Genomic DNA, 20,807 nt, shown 5'->3' with positions numbered 1-20,807 from the left:
AAGTCCACAGTCGGGACATTAAGAGCACCCTCCCTCTTGTATTCACCTGCAATGAATATACAGAGGCATCCTGCCTTCATTGCAAGAGGTAATGTATACCCATCTGGACTAGTAACTACTGATAGCATTTTCTTCCATGAAAGTCTATAATTTCCTTTAAAAACCATCCAGATTGGTGGCCGTCACTACATCTTGCGGTTGCAATTGCACAGCACAACAAATAATACACTGTGTGAAGATATAATTCTGTTTATCTGTCCTGATTCTCTCACCATTCCATTTCATGGGATGATGCTAGATTCTAGTATGAGAAAAGTAGAAAACCTCCCCCCACCACTTTTTCCACACCATTCCCAAATTTTGTACACTTCCACCATGCTGCCCTGTACACATGATTTTCTAAGTGAAACAGTCCCAGATGTTGTAACCCTTCCTCACATGGGAGTTCTTTCAGTCACTGAAACATTCAGTTGAACTGAAGCAGTGTTCAACTATTACATGCATGCTTCCTCCACTGTTTATCATCAAGTTGTACAGATAGTTGGCTAAAAGCACAAATACATCATGAAGTAGTAGCAAGCCCAGAGATGATTCTCCTGGGAACCTATATAATTGAGGATGGTGCCTATTCTGCACAGAGGTCTGTGTCATTTAATTAGGTATTAATAATTAATAATCTTAGCATTTTAACTTTAGTGTTAAAATCTTGGAATGAAAAATTTTATTATGGAAATGCTTTGACTGAGAAGAACTGTTCTCAAATTAACCCATAAGACAAATGCATGCAAATACTAACATGATTGGCCATTTAGGAGGGGTATACTCCTATTCCAGTTTTATTTTGCTTGTGAATCCAAGCATGTGCAGAGCATTCTGTGTATCTTCTTTTTCACTTTGAATCTTGCACTCCAAATTCAAGATTCAGAGCACTGATAAACTAGCAAGGCAGGGCCACAAAAATAGGTCTCCACTGTATGTTTCTCACTGCTAAATGTCTGCAGCTGTTTCAGAGTATTGTCTAGTTATAAATCTATGCTACAGTGTAGAATCAAAGGGTTCAGACTCCACCATAAAAGTGTGCAGACCTTTTGAAACGAGATGCAAGTTTTTTACTCTGTAGTAATAAAACTCAAAGCATAGAAATGAGCAAAGTGCTAGGGATAGTGAACTGGACACTGAGCTATATATGGTCCACTGTACCGATGCTTAGGAAGCTGCAATTAATATGTAGGGTTTTAGTTTTTTAGCAACTAAGCAACACGACTGTAAAAGTATCACAGTGCTTCCTACAAACTTAAAAATCTATTTTAAAATCCTTTGTCTCTGTGATGTTGAATTCCATACATCCTACATCTACATTTTCTACCATTGGAGTAAACATGCTTTTAAGAGGAGAACCCAAATGCTACATTTCTAAAATCATGTTTATTCGTAAGAACAGAAAAAATGCATCCACACAATTTTCCTAGTTCATAGCTGTCTCTTTTGGGGCTATATGAATTAAATAGTTTCCAGAGGGATAGCAGAGCCAGTCCCTTATCAAAAGACACAACCAGCCAGCTCAGTAGTATCCAGCTGGGCATCATAAATGCATGCAAATCTCCTTTACTGGGACAGAGTGGGGGGTTTTTTTGGTGTGGGGGGAGCCTCTAGAGCAACCCTATGTATGTTTATTCAGCTTTCAGTCCTACTATGTTGAACAGTACGTAAGTATGCATTATCTTGCAAGCTTAGTATCAAAGTTGACTTTCAGTACTTTGCAACTGTAAAGACAGAATTGCCATGCAATGGCATGATTTTCTACCATAAAGAAAAGTGTCAGACACCAGGCACCCTACCATACGCTATTATACATAATTAGTAAATGTCTTTGGTGCTTTCTGAACTTTGAGAATAAGTAGATGACTAAGAAAGCTAAACCCCTGAAATAAAAAGATTTTTCAGACACATAAAGAAAGAAGAAAGTCTTGGTTATCAGTATTAAGCTAAAAACACAGAGAGATCAGATGGCCACCAACAGACAGACTGGACACATTCCAGCAATTATCAGGTTGAAGACTCTCATCTTATATCTTGGTCTTAACAGGAAGGCACATCTTCCCCACTATCATGTCAGCATAAGGAATTCCAGAATAAGGAAGAGGCTATTCCTCTTTATTTTCCTGTTCTTCAGAAACAAAACAATAAAGGTTCCTTATTCCATTGCTCTTCTTTGGAATGTTGAAGAGTATTTTAAGGGGATGATTCAGCTTCATTTTTATTAGTGCTACCCCTTCTTCTACAGGAAGTGCACTAAGGAAACAACTATGACCAGAAGTCTGGTCAGAGAGATGAAAAACACTGTTATTATAGTAGCTCCCACTCTGTACTCAGTGCTAGAAAATGAACCCAAGACCCATTAGGCTAACCACATTTTTCAGAGCAGCCATGAGAAATTGAATCTACTTTAAGTATCAATTAGAATCTGCTCTCCATCTCCATTGAACAATGCTGTAATTTGTTTTCATGTAAAACAGAAATTCCTTAGAGAATGAGGAAGAGAAGATACCAGAGTACCTAGAATAATACTAATTAGTCCCTGTTGCCTGTTTGTCTCTGAGGAAAGCAGTTATCTGGATGCTAGACAGAGACCTGTATCTTTAGCTTCAACTAGAGTTCATAATCATGTTACACCTAAACTAAGAGACATTTATATTCCTAACCCCAGCATGGCTATTTGGGTAAAGCACTATTGGTCAGGCATCACACAATTCCAAAAAAGAAATAGTCAATCTGTTAAATTCCACTTTGCAAAATAAAATCTAATTACTCATAGATTAAGGGAAGGGTTTCTGGCTTGTAAACAATATAGATAATGTAGATCAAATCCTAGATTCAGTTACTTTTGGATGGATAAGTACAAAGCCTGCACATAAACTGCCTTGAGTTGTTCAAAAAATGAAAAAGGCAGGATATAAATTTAAAACAATCAGATAAATAATAAACCACAATTTTGAATATTTCTGATTGGTTTTGTCTGTTTTGCTTGCCAAAAGCAGCTGCATATTCAGATACCTTAACCTACTAAGCATTTTACACTAAAATGGGCAAGGTCTTCTATCAGTGCTGTGATACATGGATAGATTCTAAAATTCCTTGGGATTTTCTCTGGATGTCAAGCATAATCAACCAATGGAAGGGGTAAAGCAACCCATAGTTCCCTCTTTGTTTACTATTCAACATAAACTAGAACATACACATAATACTAGAATGCAAGGGATTTGATTTAGAGTAGAACAATATGAGTGCAATTATTTTGAATGCAACATCCTTTGAGCATCTTTACAGTGGGGAAGGGACAATTTAGTCTGAGGAAATGACAAGTAGAAGGGTTAAACACCTTCTCTTTCCCAATAACTGCTGCAGTCCAAACAATGGCCATCCATTGCAGCATTTAATTTAAACAGAAACACATTGGGAAATCCAGTAGTAAATCTGTGTAACGTATTGTTTGGCTCTTAAACTGCATAAAGATGTACACAGCTGACTGGCACACCTGATGGGATCCCAAATCCCTTTCTTACAGATGCACAATCTTTAGGAATAAACCTTAAAAGCAACTGGCTCCAGAAGTCAGCTGGACAGAATGATGATTAGTGACTTGTTTGATAATTACAAAGTTACTCCCAGGTGGTGCCATCATTCAAGTTTTTAAAAATAGATTCACCTTTTAAGATACCAATTTGTTTATTTAAAAGATTCTTTTTATTCTGCTTTCTAGGATACCTGCTCTCAAAAATACCTATAGATCAACTGGTGGAACAGTATCATAACATTAAATGCCATTAAAATGCAAAATAAAATAATGCAGTGCATGAGCATGCCTGGCATCTGAGGAATAACCTTGCTTGTAGCAGAACTATGAGTGCTGAATTCTGTGCCAAGCACCTGTCTCATTAAAAGAAGCAAAACATGGGGACAGGAAAGCGGAGCTCAATGTGAAGCAAAAACCACGACAACATTTGCTGTAGGCAAGTGTATCTCTATGCACCCTTAGCTTCTCAAATGGAAAGCAAACTGCAAAGTAGTGCAAAAAGTTATGGTTTATTTGAAAGTCACACACTACATTTAGGAGATCCACCACCCACATATATAACCAAATCCCATCTGCATAGAAATGTAGCCAACATCATCCATTCATAAGCATATTAAGTTAAAGAGCACTTATGCAAGAATAAATATGTTAGCTTGTAAGGTGCCACAAGATTGTTGGCTTTGTTATTTGCTGTTTTGAAACTTACTACTTCTTAATCAAATGATTATATGTATGCATTATACACCAGAATTTGCCAAATAAATATAGCACAGAAACAATCCATTCCTCAAGTTTTCTTAAGGAAGTGATTGCTCCTTATAAAGGTTATCAGAATAAGCCCCAAGATGCTGCTGCATGAAGGCATGATAATGAAGCTGTAGAAAGTATTTTTTCCAAAGGAAAAGTATACACTGGGAAAATATTTTAATAGTCTCATTAACTTGTATTTACCCAGAATCTTTCTTTAATTCAAATTATTTTAAAAAGCATTAATAAAGCACCTTTTTTTCTTTATGTATACTGTACCTTTTGCTTGTTTTTGCAGTACAGGTACGATAGCATTACAACACAACCCCCGCCCCCCCCCCACAACTTTTTCAGGGATGGATGAGTGGGGCAGCGCCACTTCAGGTTTATCTCTCAGACTTTAATAGCTAAAAAAATAGCTCTGATAGTACTGTAGCACCCTTCCCAGTTAAGTCTGCTTTCTTTTTGCTGCACCAATCCACCAAAAGTGAAGTCACAGACAGTGATTTTACTGCTATTCTGGATACTTCCTCTTCCCTCTTACTGTACTGCCCCCTTCTATCTGGCATAGTGAGAGAAGAGCACTGCCACAGTGCTGCTGTGGCTCTTCTCCTTGCTTTACCCAGAGGTAACAGAAGCTGCCACTCGCCTTCTCATCTGGGAGGCATCAGGTACTTGCCTCAGGCAATTAGGTAGGTGGCTAATTGCATATCTGCTAGAAAAGGCCACCTCTAGCCTGTTGTACCATTTTATAAATAGTATGCTTTCTCCATTGTACTCCTGTAGCGAGACTAACTTCTTTAGCATAATATGGGTGCAAAATCACAATGAGAATACTTATAGGAGGCTACTGTGGTATTTCTCAAGCAGGTGGGCTTCCTATTACGAGGGAGGGAAAAAGGAATCCTGTGGCTTGTGTTTCACTTGAAGTAATGCTTTCTGTCTCTTTGTGAGGCTGAAGGTGATCAGCTTGTTTGAAACCAGTCACTAGTAGTTTCCTAAACCCATTTTATGAGGAATATTTAATTTTTTGCAGCTTTGCAGTTTTATGTTTTCTGTGGTCAGAGATACAAACACTCAATATTTTATTTAGCTTGTTTATGTCCTGCCTTTCAAGCTTATTTTCCAAACTAGTTTACATTCCTAAGGAATATACATTCCCTGAAATGTAGTTCTTTATTCTACATTTACAGCTCCTTACAGAGGAAACCGTTTCCCCTCTAACACACTACAAACCTAACTCCTGCAAGGTTGTGCTTTGATAGCATAAAAATATGAAATGCTAAAGACAGAGACTGGTTAATGCATCACATTGCAAATTCTTTGCATTGATCAAATGTCTATATATACAAAGAAACCTCACAGTAATACAAGAATACCAAAAAAATGTACAATAGACAAGTTAATTGGAAATCAACTTTATTCTCAGTTCTCAATAAACATCCACAGATAAAACACCACAGTTACTGTATGCTATCAGTTTAATACTTTACTTGAGGTGAAGTCAGAAAAGTATTTGCAACATAGTGCTACTTAACCCATCACAACAGTCTGCACATGGAGAACCAACACATAACAGATGGATGTAGGCAAATGGGTCCCTCCAATTTTTTAAAATAACTTTTTTTCAATCAGCATTGTCAGAGAAAATGGGAATTGTGATCTAAAATATTTGGATGCACCTAATCCTTCAATAGATTGCAGGTCCAGCAGGTCATGGTGGGCTTCGCCATGACTCACTGCTTCTTGTTTTCATTTAAAAGTATACAATAAATGATTGGTATCATGCTGAAACAAAGACATCTGGCACTCTAATGGATGTTGCTACTGGTGAGTTTAAGAATCTATGATGCCATAAATGGATGTTTAATTTTACTCTGATGAAATGCTTCTTCATATATTAAGGATTAAGACTGAACACATTAGTGTTAACTAAACATGACTTCCTTAGCCGCCTCCCTCTTCCTGAAAGTGTAGTATGCTATTGAACTGCAGGCGGCTTCAGTCCTCTGCCACATAGTTGGAGAGACATAAATGGCTATTTTAAAGACAATACTTGACACAGATGTTTATTATGTATTGCTATATCTGCAACCTAGGTCTATGGAAAGTATTCTCTCTAGCAAGGGACATGTCCCAACATCCACCTTGTTACTAGACTCTAGAAACAAGCTTTTCATTTGCATTAGCAATGCATTTGCATTAGCAATGCAATGGAATAATGTGAACTTATTGTTCACCTTCTTTTTACTGGCTTTATTTTCCATATATTGTTTGGCGGTGGGCTCTCCCACACTAGAGACATTCAAAAAGAAAATGGACAGCCATCTGAGTAGGATGATGTAACTTGGTGTCCTGCAAAAGCAGAGGGTTGGACTTGATGGCATTCATGGCCCCTTCCAACTCTGCTACTGTATGATTATTTCCTGGAACGCTATTTTTAATCTTGTAAACTTTGTCAACACTCCTTGAGATAATCTGAATAAAGCAAGGTACAACATTTTAAATGAATGGGAAGAAGCCTTTACTGAAATAATGCTGAAGCCATGCATTTATGCATATTCTGATTTACAAATGGCATAAACAGACAATCCTTTCATTACTATGACTATAAGCTGCAAAAATGTAATTGTTCAGCTTCGTTGGCACTGAAGTTTCCAACATAAAAAAGTGAAACTGACAACAGAACAGTTTCTTCTACCTGGTGGAAAAGACAACTGCTAACCTTTAAAACATAATCACTGGAGAACCTGGAGATGAAATATTCACTTGGGCTAAGGTACACAAGTGCAAAGGTACACATCTGTTGAAAATCAACTGTGCATTGATGTGCAACTGATCCATTATAATATGTTCTTTGGAGATGTGCAAATGAACCAGAAGGCCTGCAATGCAGCAGAGATACTGTCATTGCAACTTCTGTCCCAGCATGTGCATAATTTCAGAGCATGTCAGAGGCTGGTTGTCTCATGAGCTAGGTGTCCCTTCCCATTGAAGGCAATCACTCCAACAGTTGTTAAAAGTCTTTATTCCATACTGCTACAAAATATTCACTAACTCCGAAAACACACTCAAGGCAGAAAGTTGACCTCTTGCTCCAACTGATGTCACCCCACACTTTGCTTATGAACCCTTCAGAGCCAGTCTCTGGAGGGCGCTACACTAAGGGTGCAGACATGTCACCGCTCCTCCCAACAAGTTTCCAGTTGGTCAAGCCAGCGAGTGCGTTGCACCTGGGCATTTAGATCTCCTGAGCAACTCCTTCCATCCTGTTCTCCAACTGCTTCTTTCCCACAATCAGGAATGGGAGGGGTCTCAGTTGTTGCCCTTTAAGTGCTTTGATCTAGCACTGTCTCGGGCTGGCTTACCTGGAGGAGTTGAGCATCTGAAGCCTCACTAGTCTCAACAACTCCAATATCAGGGTGAGAACTCTGAGCCACTACTGGGACAATTATCAACTCCTTTTCCTCTGAGCCTAAGCCATTGTTCCCACCAGAGCCCACCATCTCTCGTGAGCGCCTGGGAATCTCATCCAAGCACATGTGCATGACAGGTTGCCCCATTCTGCAGGATCCTTAATTTAAGAAGTGTAAGTCCTCCACCTTCCACCTGTACTTGTAATGCTGACTTGTATCTTGATACTGTTACCTGCATAGAGGGCCCTGTTGGGCTATTGAGCAGCATATAAATTTGAAAATAAATAAGTCTGTAGAAACCCTTCCATCAATTTCTGGTGCACACGAATGTCAGTGAAAAGTCAGGGATCCTGCACATTACCCTCTCAAATTCCGAAAAAAGGTAATGATGTAATAGAGTACTGATTAGAACATGTTTTGATGATCTACAGCAACTTCCTTTGACAAGTCCATGGCATATAAGATCAGAAAACTGTGTGCTTCCTTCTACATTCTAGTTTCTTCTGTGATATAAACAGTTACTTACTCCAGGTGTTAAGCAGATGCCACAGCTACGGCCCATATTTGTAAGGCTTTTTCCCTTTCTATAACTCATAAGTTCCAGGCTGAACAAGATCTTAGAGTTATCTAGCCTGTTGGGTTGCAGAGCAGGAGCCTCTACATACCAATTAACATAGCATATTCTCCTGTAGATTTCCTAACCAGGTGTTCTCCAAATAATCAACTGGCAGTCCACAGACAGTATATAGCACTCAGCAGGAAAACCCTGTGCTCAGAATTGTTGTCTATATACAGTAATAATAGCAGGGAAGTGACAGAGGTGCACTTGGTCCCAACAGTAGCCATGCTATATCAACCAGGTAGAAGCAAATACACCTCCCAAATTTCTAGGCCCAAAACACCAAACCACCTAAGAAAGTCATTTACCATATATACTGATGCATAAGGTGACTTGCAGATAACCTGAGGTCAGTATTTTGGGCAGTTTTTCTGGTGTGTCTTAAGTTGGAAATCTAAGTTAATCTCCATGTTTTGCTTTGCTATTTTCAGTTTCAAGGGGCTCTTATATGCCAGTATATATTGATACTTGTCAGCTGGAAGCTTCTAGATGCTTCGTGACATCACATTCCTTCTCTGATTTCACTTGAGAAGGTTTTGAAAATTGGAGGCTGCTGGTGGCCCACAAGGCTGCAGCCAGCCTGGAATCATGCACTCTACGCCCCCCTCCCCACACACACACACAGTGAAGGCAGGCACTGGACATGGAAACTGACCTGTGGCCTTGAGCAAAGCTCATGACACAAAGCAAAGGAAGACGAGCTCCTTGGTCCTAGCACAAGTTTTTAAAATGATTATTAATGAAAAGGAATGTGTCTTTATTATCTATCCCACTTTTTAATGATGACTGTAATATGAATTTTTTTTTACCTGGTGTATAAGACAAGCCCTGATTTTTGCCTTGCTATTTTCAGTTGTCTTATATGCTGGTATATATGGTATTTTGGCAAATATGAATAAACCAGCTCTCCAGCAGGAATGGTGAATCACAATCTTGGATTCTCCTTCCCCACAAATTAAGTTCATTCCATCCTAAATTTGCATCAGACTGTGAAAATATTTTAACCTACATAAAAATTTGTGCTAAAATCCATTTTTGTATGTGTTTTCCTCAAATATATGCATTTTGTGCAGTTTTTCAAATGTACCTCTTTTCCCCACTGAATAAAGCATTTATGAGCACCTTTTTAACAGGGTATGCTCTCTCTCTGGAAATGGCAAATTTAAGTGGCAAATGGTGTTCTTATTTATTAGATTTATATCCCGCCCTATTAGCCAAAATGGCTCTCTGGGTGGTTTATAAGATATTTGAGATTAGGTTTGAAAAATGTACATTTGGTAAATTCACATGGAAATGTGAGCTAAACAAATTTCCCACTCATCCTACTCCCAATCCAATAGAATCCAAAACACAGAACTCCATAAAACTGAAGAAGTTGATCATCTTTGTACGATAGTATTAAAGAGATAGATAAAACAAGTCCAACATCATAATCCACACTCTAGGCACTTTTTGATTTAAGAAATAAAAAGTAAGATAATGCAAGCAGCTGAAGATGAACAGATCACAATCTGATTTGGCATTCTTTTCTTCATTGCAAATATCACCATCAGACTCCTGAGAACTGAATCTTCTATGGCTCAATGCAGAGAATTTTTCTTTTCCTTATATGACAAGTCACCTGTCCCTACTCACTGGTTTCAGATGCTTTTCCACTGAAAGTGTCTTAGTAATAGGAAAATACCTCTCTTTTATGCTGTACCTTCCAGTCTATCAGATAAACTAACATGAAGCCCATTTGTACACATATATTCTTGAGGTAACATTAGTGGTGTTTGCTTATATAAGCATCTATGAGTGCTGCATCACAGTTACTCCTAAAAAAAAGCAATATGCCAGTAAGAGAAAAATTGACCAATGAAAGAGATGGTGGAAAGCCTTTAACTGTAATGTCTGGCTTGTCATGCAATAGCTTTGCATTATGTAATATTGGTGTCATGAGTGTGTGCTTGTAAAAGAAAAAGTACAGACTCATGCATGTTTGTACACAATTTCTGCTTGAAATCAGGGATGCCATGACATAGTTAGGATGTCCGAGCTGTTTGGTAAGATTCCGTCAGTTGAATGAAACACGGCAGAAAGGTGGCGAGGCTGCTTCGGCTACTAACATTATTCCACTGAAAGTTAGAACCATAAATAGTTGGAGGAATCCACAGATGAGATGGCTATGTGCATATAATACAGTTGACAAGAATCATTTATAGAATTCTGGACAGACATCTGTTATCCATGTGAATTCCACTGATTGGATCTTTTCATACAATTTTTATTGCTTCTGGGACCACAGGTGTGCATGAAAAAAAGCCACTGGGTCTAAACCCTCCAGAAAGTGTTCTTGTTGCAGCATGCTGAGAATGGCTTTCTTGAGGATACACTGAACCCATGTAAGGTATGATGAGGCTGATCTGAATTCAAGTGGACTTCTAGCAATGCTTACAGGAACACTTATGGATATTCCATCCTGGCAAGAACTGGGAGAGAACCAGGGCTGTGCCTATCACCTCAGCTGTTTGAGTGTTTTGGGAATCCAGATCTAATTATATTCTGGAGAAAGCATGTATATTATAAAGGGTGCAGCAGTTTTCCCGAGGTTTCTTTCAACACATTCCCCAGCACTTGCAATGGATCAGACACTCTGCATGTGAATTTCCTGTTGCCCTGGAGCTTTGGGGATACAGCAAAGAGTGGTGTCAGAATTCACTTCAACAGTGGTCTCTCAATGCCAGTAAGTGAGGAGCACACATGAGACAGAGTTCCGTTTTGCTTCAGAATTTGCACCTGGCCTAACACTATTTTAAATCACCCTACAGTGTATAAACAGCATTATGTCTTATATTTGCATATGATAATACAATAGAACTACAGGTATCTTTTATATTATGTACCCCCATGGTTTACATCGCTCAGGAGCTCTGGCCAAGTGTGGCTTCCTAGAAGTGGCATCCAATTTTCACGTATTTAATATAGTTTTCAATACAAAATACTTCTTATGTCAGAAAATTATATCATCTTAAACAGTCTTTACACAGGAGAACATAGTTTCTTTCAAATACCATGAAGCCAGGAGCACAAGTTCAGGAACTCAGTCCTAAAATTCACTGAACTGTCAAAAAGCAATTGCAGTGAAGTCAACGTGCTTCTGAAGTATTCATTCCAAAGTCTAATTCAGCAGAGCATAATCTACTAATGCAAAGCTTGTTACTGCAGCAATTCAAATTAAAAGGAATTTTGCCCTTGACTACCACTGGGAGTGTTAGATGGTCTAAGGTTTATAGTGCATAATGTTTTAATGCAGAAGCATATTTTAAATAGCTTATCATGAACTGTATTTTCAAAAATTTAAAATCCCTCCTCTCTCCACTGTGGTATAACAAAATAGTTGAGTCAACTTATTAGGCCACTGTTAACCTGCCCTAACACAGGTTAACAATATTGAATGCTTTTACTTTTGAGACAATCATCATCATCATCATCGTCGTCGTCATCAATAACAGTTAAGCATGTGGAACTGGGAGTCTGGAGATGTCAGTTCTAGTCCCCACTCAGCCATGAAACACCCCTGGTGTGACCTTGGGCCATTCAGACTCTCAGCCTAATCTACCTCACAGGGTTGTTGTAAGGATTAAATGGAGAGGAGAACCTTGTAAGTAGCCTTGGGTTACAAGGGTGGGGTATAATTGTTAAAAGCTGCCTCTTCTTCCTCTATTGCAAGGTGTTATTTTAAAAATAATAAATCAGTAATTAAGATGGTTTACTGTAAGACTGATTACTATGTCACCTGTGTTACTACAGAATTTCCCTATTAATGACAGTCTATCAATTTCTACCATTTATTTACAGATAGTTTCCTTCCAGAACTTGTAATGAATACACGATGGTCGTTTAAAAGCATATACCCTATAGCTAAACATTAAAATTTGAGACAAGAGCTATAAAATATTCTAAAAATCTCAAGCAACAACTTCTTGGATAGAAATATGGCCGTTAGTAATGTAAAGTTCTTTAAAATTATTAACTACTGCTTGACAAGTGTTATAAAAGTTAGTAAAAGTATTATATAAAAATGTGTGGGCAAGCTCTGCTATTTATACTTTCTCACATATAATGGGTAATAAATTTCTAAGCTGTCTAACTACAAGTTACTCAACATTCCACAATTGCGGTTTTAGCCCACTGAAGATGTGGTTTACCTGCTCAACTAATGAGCACAGCCACAAATTAATCCCAACACATTCAATGATCCCTGATTAAATGCTACCAAAGCAAACTGAGATATTACTGACAGTGTAGGCATCTTTTCTTTATCATACTATACGTAAACACTATAGTTCAATGGCATCAGGAGGAAAGCCTTTGGTCGGTGGTAGAGCACATGTTTTGTTTATATAAAGGCTCAGATTTAATCCCTGGCATCTTCAGGTGGGAAATTCTGGGGTACTGCTGCCAGTCAGCATAGAATGAACTAGATGGACCAGTGAATGTACAGCACATTTAGGACATACCAGAATTACCCAGAGGAACTATGATACGTTCCTTTATTTCAGTATTTAGCAGCATGGACAATTAAACCACCAATGGCTACCAGTCATGATAGGTGTATATAAGCTCCAATATTGGAAGCAATATGCCTCTGAACACCAGTTACTGGAAAATTGATCGGAAAGTGCTAATATGCTTATGTTTTGACTGTAGGTTTCCAAGAGGTATCTAACTAGCCATTGTGGGAACAGAATCCTGGGCTCAGTAGGGCTCTTCATATTTGTAAGTTCTCATTGGTAAAATATCCACATACAATTTTTAGGCATGTCTAAATGAGGCCTAGTAGTCTTCCTATTCTCTTCTTGAAATTCACAACAAGACTCATGACATATAGTTTAATCAAAAAACATTTTGTCTAAGTCTCACTAAGAACAAAACTATTCCACTTGTTTGGAGCCAATGCTTTCCAAATTCTTGTTTTCATTATTTCCAAGTCCTCATACTTCAGTGGGAAGAAATGCAGCTCCTACTCCCCTTTAAACACCTTAATATTAGGAAATACTTAGATAACTAAATAAGACCTTACAATCATAAATTGTACCACAGAGCAATAATATGCTATGGCAGCATCAGTCTAGACTGGCATTCTCAAGCCATTTATGTTAGCTTAAGTGAACAGAGCTACTCTACCTAACTGGATATATTAGATTACTTGTATATTCCAATGAGTTAATTGAATCACACAACCATTTAAAAAGGGGCATTGTCACTTACACAGCAATCCTGAAAACAATTGTTGTGAAGCCTGCATCAATTCAGTACTGAATTTCATGAACAGTATTGTTCCACAGAGAAAATCTACAGTAAGGCATATTATCATAAACATTTTTCTAGAAGTGAAGTCAAATTCACATAGATGACAGTACTAATATATTACCCAGAAATGTCTACTCAAAAATTGAGTGCCTGGTAAACCATTTACCTAAAGAGCTTTCAAATAGAGGGTACAGAGTACCTGATGGGGTCAAGTTGTGTAGTTAGACTTAGAGAAACGTTTAGAAATTACTCAAACACTTTTCCTGAGCGAACCATGGAACACAAAAAGGATGCATAATTCTGGAGTCGGGTAAATGCTCCATGATACAGTCAGCTGGACAGACTTATTTCCATAGCGGAACATTCTGAAAAGGATGCTAAATGCTCAGAAAATGTAAGTTTTGCCAAATTCTTTTAGAGGAATGTAAATTTACATTCTATTTTACAAAAATTAAAAAGCTAGGACCAGCCCTACCGTTAGACAGAGCGAGGCAATTATCTCAGTCAGACAGGAGATGCTGCGTTGTTCTTCCAGTTGTTCCTTATATACACTCTACTTCCCTCCGCATGCACCACATACTGTCCTGTGTTCCCTAAACTATCCTGCTGCCTCAGGTGTGGTAGAGGGCACTATCCCATCACCAGCGTTGAAACGAGTCACCCACCAGTCCAGTTAATTTCTGCACTTGGTCTGGGGAGGGGGCACCGTCTTTTATTTCACCTCAGGTAACAAACTGACTTGAGCTAGCTGTGTAAATAGCTTATATTTAGCTGTAAGTCACTCAAACCCATTTAGTTGGCCAAGTCTTAAAGCTAAGGTACCAACACTTAACACTAATCTGCACATTAGGGACTTAGTGCTTTTTTATACAACTACATAATGGCTATGCAAGGATGACATCTGCAGAGAATGTCAGCTTTCTTGTGTAAGTTCCTAGTCCTTGTGGCTGTGAAGAGGGAAAGGTAACTCAGAAATCTGAGTAGGGATGAAATGCGTAGAGCTCTGGTGCTCTTCACATTCTTCTCCTTAAGGCTAGTATTATCTGCAGGAAACCTTCACTATCCAGCTTAAAATTCCCAGCTTTGCATTCTGCTAACCAAATCTTTAACAAACATTATAAATCCTTTACAAGCATTAGTAGTGAGATGCACAACTATTCTAAGCAGACCAGTGTAAGCATACCTCATTTGCATAATCCATTCCCAACACAGAATTTTGTTTTTCCTTTGTGATGCTATGAACCTATAGTTGTGATCATTAGTTCAATTGTCAGTGGGCAATGGCTGAAAAATGTACTAACTGCAAAACTTTTTGATGAATTCCTTTGCTTTGTTGGTCTGCTGAGAGATGCATCTAGCTTTGGGTTTACCAAAGTGATGCACTTATTCAAAAAGTGAAGACTTAAAAGAAGTAGAATGGATTTTAACAACTAGCAGCTGGACTTTAAACAGTTCTACAAGTCTGGTTTGGCCTAAACTTGGCATTCCATTTTATATACCTTATTTTACCACAAGTTGTATACAACACTCTAGAGAACAAAGATGACTGCCATTGGAGAAACACTGAAAAAGTGGGCAGGCTTAGTTTAGAAATGACTAGCACTGGCCTCTATGTGTGTCTACTCAGAAGTAAGTCCCAAAGTGTTCAACAGTGCTTATACTCAGGTACGTGGGTATACAGTTGCAGCCTAAGAGGGATTCAAGTATCCAGATGATTACCCTTAAAGAAACAGAATGGTTACATGCATCAAAGAGAAGAATGTGGATGCCGCAACTTAACTGACTTTGGCTACGTATGTGAAAATGTTAACTTCAATGAACATTTAGAAATCAGTTTTCTTAGTAAGTTACACAACATCTTTCTCTGGAGAGTTAAGTGAAACCTAAATGAGCATCAATGACATGGCTAAAGTCTAAGAAATCATGCAGTTGCATCTCATGGAGCTAGATGACTTCTGAAGTTACTTTTATCTCTATGATTCAGCTGAACAGTCTAAACCCTTAGGTCACAAAGGACTACAAGTCTTCAGGACAATCAGAATTCTCAAATAATGACAGGGTGGTTTCTCTAATACAGTAGCAGAACCATCTTGGAAGGTAATTATGTTTTCATGAAGAAATGTTCAAATATAATTGAAACCTGCAGCAATTTTAAATGCTTACAACTATAGTTCTAATGGATCCAGTTTTCACCTCTGATTCAATGAATCTCTGGCACTTCTCACATCTCATTCATACCCAGACACAAAAGAAATACTAAGCCAAAGCAAAGTCAGAACAATACTTCTCAAGTGTGTGTGTGTGTGTGTGTGTGTGTGTGTATAAAACATTCTAATGGTCTTGAATGTCTCTAAAATACTTTATGCTGCAATCCTCTCCATGCTTACTTGCTAGTAAACCCCAGTGAACTCTAAGGGACTTACTTCTGAGTCAACATGCATAGGATCTGCTGCAATAGTTTTCTTACAGAACCAAGTGCAGATCTGAAAGCTACCAGAATGAGAACATTTCTAAACAATCGCATTCAAAACATTAAACGAAATATTGAACTTCAAAAAGTAACAAACTAGCCTTTAAAAAGAAGGTGGCAGTAGAGGGTAGTATTATGAATGCAGATACACAATAAATAGAACTTTCAACAATAGGAGGAAGAGGGGAAAAAACGTGTGCTCTAGGTTTTGCACTCTAAAAGCAGGCAGTTCTCCACTCTTTACAAAGCTGACGCTTTTAAAAAGACCTGCTTAACAGACAGCAGAAGAGAGTAAGAGTAAAGTTTACTCGCCTCCGGGTAAGGATAGTTCTTTGCTTCTTCGGCAGCGAAAACGGGTCTATCCCACTCGAGGGGGAGAACAATAAACTTCTACTACACAGACGCCTGACACTGAGCATTCACCACGGTTATAACCCTAAACTATCATAATTAACTACTACCACTACTACTAGAAGTCTATTTTCTGCCTTACCTGGAGGGTCCATTTCGATATAAAAGATCAGCTCGGTGGAATACGGCATCATCACCTCCCTCCAATCCGTGTCATCGCGATCCATATCCCACACTGTATTGTACATTGTGACAAATAGGCGATCTCTGGGATCCCTCTTTGTCAGCTTTTCTTTCTTCCTTTTTTAAAAAATAAACAGTATGGCACGCCAAAGAAAACCAAATTTTTTTAAAAAAAATCCCTTAGCTTTCCATAGCACGTACAATTTAAAAAAAAAAGTCAGAGAGAGAAAGTTTCTTAAGAATAGCTCGATGGTTTCCTCTTCGGGAAAACCACTCCCCTCTCAGGAAGCTCAAGAAATGTCCTTTTTTTAATTCCCTCCTTGGTGAGGTGGGGGGGGGGGCGGAAAGGAGCCACTCCAGCTTCCTCCCCAAATTCAAATTAAGAGAAAGAGGAGGGGGATGAGGGGAGAAGCACAGAAGTATTCTTTTAAGGTGAGATAGGTCAAAATATACAAAAACTGCGTAGGGGTGGAAGCAGCTGGAGGAAATGCTTGAAGCAGTTCTTAGGAGGGAAAGTTTTAAGACAGCTTTGAAGAAATTGAACGCTGCGGCGTTTTGCGTTTGCTCGTTTGAAATAATCCTCTTGCTCTTCCCCGAAGCGAGCGCGAACCATGCAGGGAAACGTCTCGCCTCTCTAACACCTCAGGGCAGAGCCCGCCGCCGCCAGTCCAGCGGCGCTGCTGCCCCCCGAGGAGACCCTCGCTCGGCGCCTGCTGCTGCAGCCGGCGGCGGTGCCCAAGCCGCTTGCTGCTGCTGCTGCTGCTGCTGCACACAAGCCCAGCATCAGCCCCCGCGCGCGCCTTCGTGCTCGCCTTCTCCCAGCCCCATTCGGTTTCATTTTAAAGAGACTCTGAGGGCCCCAACCTTCGCCCAACCGCCTCTATGCCGGGGATGAAGCTCCGCCCACCCGAGGGGGAAAGTGGGGAGGGGAGAGCGGAGGGGAAACCCCGCCCCCTTTGGTTAACCCTCTCGTGTCGGCACTGGAGCGCTTTCGCTGCATGGGTATTTTTACTCAAGTAGCCTGAGCAAAAGCTGCGAGTGGGATAGTCTTATTCCCAACTTTACCCCTGGCTCCCTTTCGAAATGTCGCACAGATTGCAAGTGTCAGTGAATGATTGATAGCAATGTGAGGGCGATACCTCCAACTGGAGCAGCAGGCGATGGATGGGTGGCCCCCCCATCCCCCGCTCACCATCGTCCGTCTGCACCATGTGCATGTAGAGACCCCTCTGCTCAAAGGTAAATCGGCCAGCATCAGAACATTCAGAGACAGAGGAGTGTGTGTGTGGGGGGGGTACCACTTCCCCCTTTCCCTCCCAAACGGCACGCAGAAGATGATGCAAAAGAAAGTATGTACTTGCTTGGCTTGATTGTTCACCTAAAGGAAAGTAAGTGGTATGGTACCTTTGACCACATACTGCCTACGATTTTGTTCGTGGGGACAATCTTCGAGGTTGTCTGTGCTGGGACTGTGAATGTTTGTGGATGCTGCAGTCCTGTTGTGCAGAGTGACTGGACTGTGTACTACTCTTGAAGATTTGTTGTGTGGATGAGTCAGATGGACATGCTCTCTATCTGAATGTGCATGATGTGATGTTGTTAATCTATATATTATGTATAAATGTGACTGAAGCCATAATCAGCAGCCCATCGATTTAAGAGCAATCCCAGTACGAATGGGATGACTCTACATTAAGTGGGATGTGGAGACTCCAATCGTAGTTTAGGGGTAGTTCTGAATATATACATACACTGGTTGTGCGGCTGTGTGAAATGATAAGGCTGGATATTAGTGTTACTGTAAAAGTGACAGTTTTGATGTCCAGTAAATTAGAAAACCTAATTTGTTCATCTGAATTGAAGCAAGAAATTGGTGTGTGTATTCCTGGTACTCTGCAGCAGTCCAGGTGTGCAGTAGATTCCACTGCATGAACATAAGCTGAATTGGCTTTTGGAAGGTAGGGGAACAAAAAAAAAAAACATACTTGTGCATGTTTGGGATAAACTGCATCTTGGTGCATGCATAGTATGCATGTATGTTTTGGAGCTTTAAAACAATTTGGATGTGTGTGTGTTAGCAAGTCCTGTACCCCTCATATGCCAGTGGCTGGACAAGAGCATATGCTACCCCTAATTATGTTTTATTTTTACATTTATTACACACATATGTTACAATCTGCTACAAAGTTGACCTGCTAAAATAAATGAAATTGCTCAATGTGTATATTACAGCATCTGTGCCTGAGTGTGTTGAAGTGTTATGCTATTCTCAGTGCACATTGTCTAGTATATCTTAGCATGTGTGCCTGATTATAAGTTTGTGAAAGTGCAGCCTAATGAGCCCATGCATACATAGGAGTAAATCTCATGTTCCTCAATGGGGCATCTCCAAGAAAAAGGTCATAGGATTGCAGTAACCGTATGTGTATATGGCAGTTTGTGATGTGGTGTTTGTGTCCTAGGATGCTGTGGTATCTCTGAAAGTGGTTGCAAAATGCAACTATAGTGGGATTGTTATTGTTAATCCAAGTTGCATGTTTAGTTGGCAGGGCACATTAGACATTGACTTTCCAAAGTGCAAAGGGCACATACACATCTTGTAATGTGTGAGCTGCCCAGGATAGGATGAGGCTGATACATGAAGTAGGAAAAAACCAGGGTCCATTGCCCGTCCCAGCCGGACACTGATGTCAAGGTGCTAGATTGTAGTGCTGTCCCTGTAACTGCTTTCCTAGTAATTCACAATCCAGCACATTCATGTTTGATGGTTCTTCACAGAGATTCATGTTTACACATTCCTTAATTTTTTGAAGGAGAAGCTATCACACAGTATTCAGGAAAATCTAGCAGAAAATCTATTTCCATATATATTTGTTATGTACAATATACATTTGCAATCAGAATGTTCCCAGAGACACCTTAGTTTTAAACAGCACACACTAATTATGTACATGGTCATTCACAGAAATATTTGTGGTTAATATTCAAGCAATACAGGGTTGTCTGTGATCCTTACGGATATCATATAGAAAAACTCTATATGCACTACCACATCTGATGCATGCTTATCTGTTTTGCTGCATGTTCATGTAGTGTATGTATGTTGGGATGCAGCAGCTGTATCTTGACTTTATATCTGAAAGTCACTGCCTTACCATCTGTAGATGCTGTATTAGTGGCTATGGTTTCTAGTTACAATTGAGGCTTAATATTGGAGACAAAAGCCTGTCTCCGTGCTTTGCTAGTTAATAGGCACACTTTTCGTGAAGGCAATGCTTGGAGCGTCCAATGGTTTTCTGGTGAGAGTCTGCTTTAATTTTGTAGATGTGGTAATGGTGAAGTAGTCTAAGGATAAAGACTTAGGATAAAGGATAAATCCAGGTCCAGCTTTTTGCTATCTTTGAAAAATTTAAGCACTTATGGGCGCTGGGGACTGAGTAGTTTAAGGACTAAGTTCCATGCTGTGCTGCAAAGGAAGAGGAATTGCTTAAACAGGTAGTGAAATGGCAACGCAAACAATTTATCTGGGATACGTTTCTGAACTTTCCATGCTTTGTAGCTTAAGAGATCCTGAGCGCTTAAACTGAGCGAACTGCAGAAACTGAGTTTTATTTGGTGCCCTTTCAACATATGCACAAATTTCTGCCTAGCCTCTTCTTATTTTAAGGAAAGAAGTTGCAAATTTCATCTATGGCTCACTGCCAGAATGGACGCCACTTCGGCAAGCAGGAGGAAAGTGCGGGGGGAGCGGATTAGTTAGCCCAGTTTGCGAGAGCCGCTTTGCTTGTCTTTTGTCTAAGAGAAAGCATCGAGCTTGCGGATTGGCCGAAAGAGCCTCAGTACAACCAGCCAATACGTAGTCTAGGAAACCGGCCGGCCGGATTAGGATTGGTTGGGAGCCCCAGTTACTAAGCGGGACAAAGAAAGGGGGTGACGGGAAGCGGGGGGTGGAAAGAGCTCACAGTCCCCACCTCCCGTTTTGCTTCTCAGTCCTTCCCCACCCCGTTGTGCTAAGTGGTGTTTCACTATCAGCAGGAACAATAGACAGAAGTGATACGTTGCAAATAGCAGAGATGAAATCTGGACACCGCCGGCAATGGCTTGTAGCAATCTCAGGTCCTGGCCGTCCCATTGACTATGGCTAGAACGGAG

At 39.8% G+C, this 20,807-nt stretch overlaps 1 protein-coding gene across 1 annotated transcript in view; it reads right to left on the bottom strand.

The window, feature by feature from the left end:
- Nucleotides 1–17,479, bottom strand: part of LOC123029047 (phosphatidylinositol 3-kinase regulatory subunit gamma) — a 51,216-nt gene extending 33,737 nt beyond the window's left edge. The window contains exon 1 of the mRNA XM_044441523.1: nt 16,615–17,479. Coding sequence (XP_044297458.1) covers nt 16,615–16,720 — 106 coding nt within the window. The 5' untranslated portion in view covers nt 16,721–17,479. The remainder of the gene's footprint in view (nt 1–16,614) is intronic.
- Nucleotides 17,480–20,807: the final 3,328 nt, after the last annotated feature.

This window comes from Varanus komodoensis, unplaced genomic scaffold (assembly GCF_004798865.1).
Source record: "Varanus komodoensis strain SLA01 unplaced genomic scaffold, ASM479886v1 scaffold1, whole genome shotgun sequence".
Classification (NCBI taxonomy): Eukaryota; Metazoa; Chordata; class Lepidosauria; order Squamata; family Varanidae; genus Varanus; species Varanus komodoensis.
Note: the sequence above shows the minus strand (reverse complement) of the source record. Positions and strands in the feature narration are given on the sequence as shown.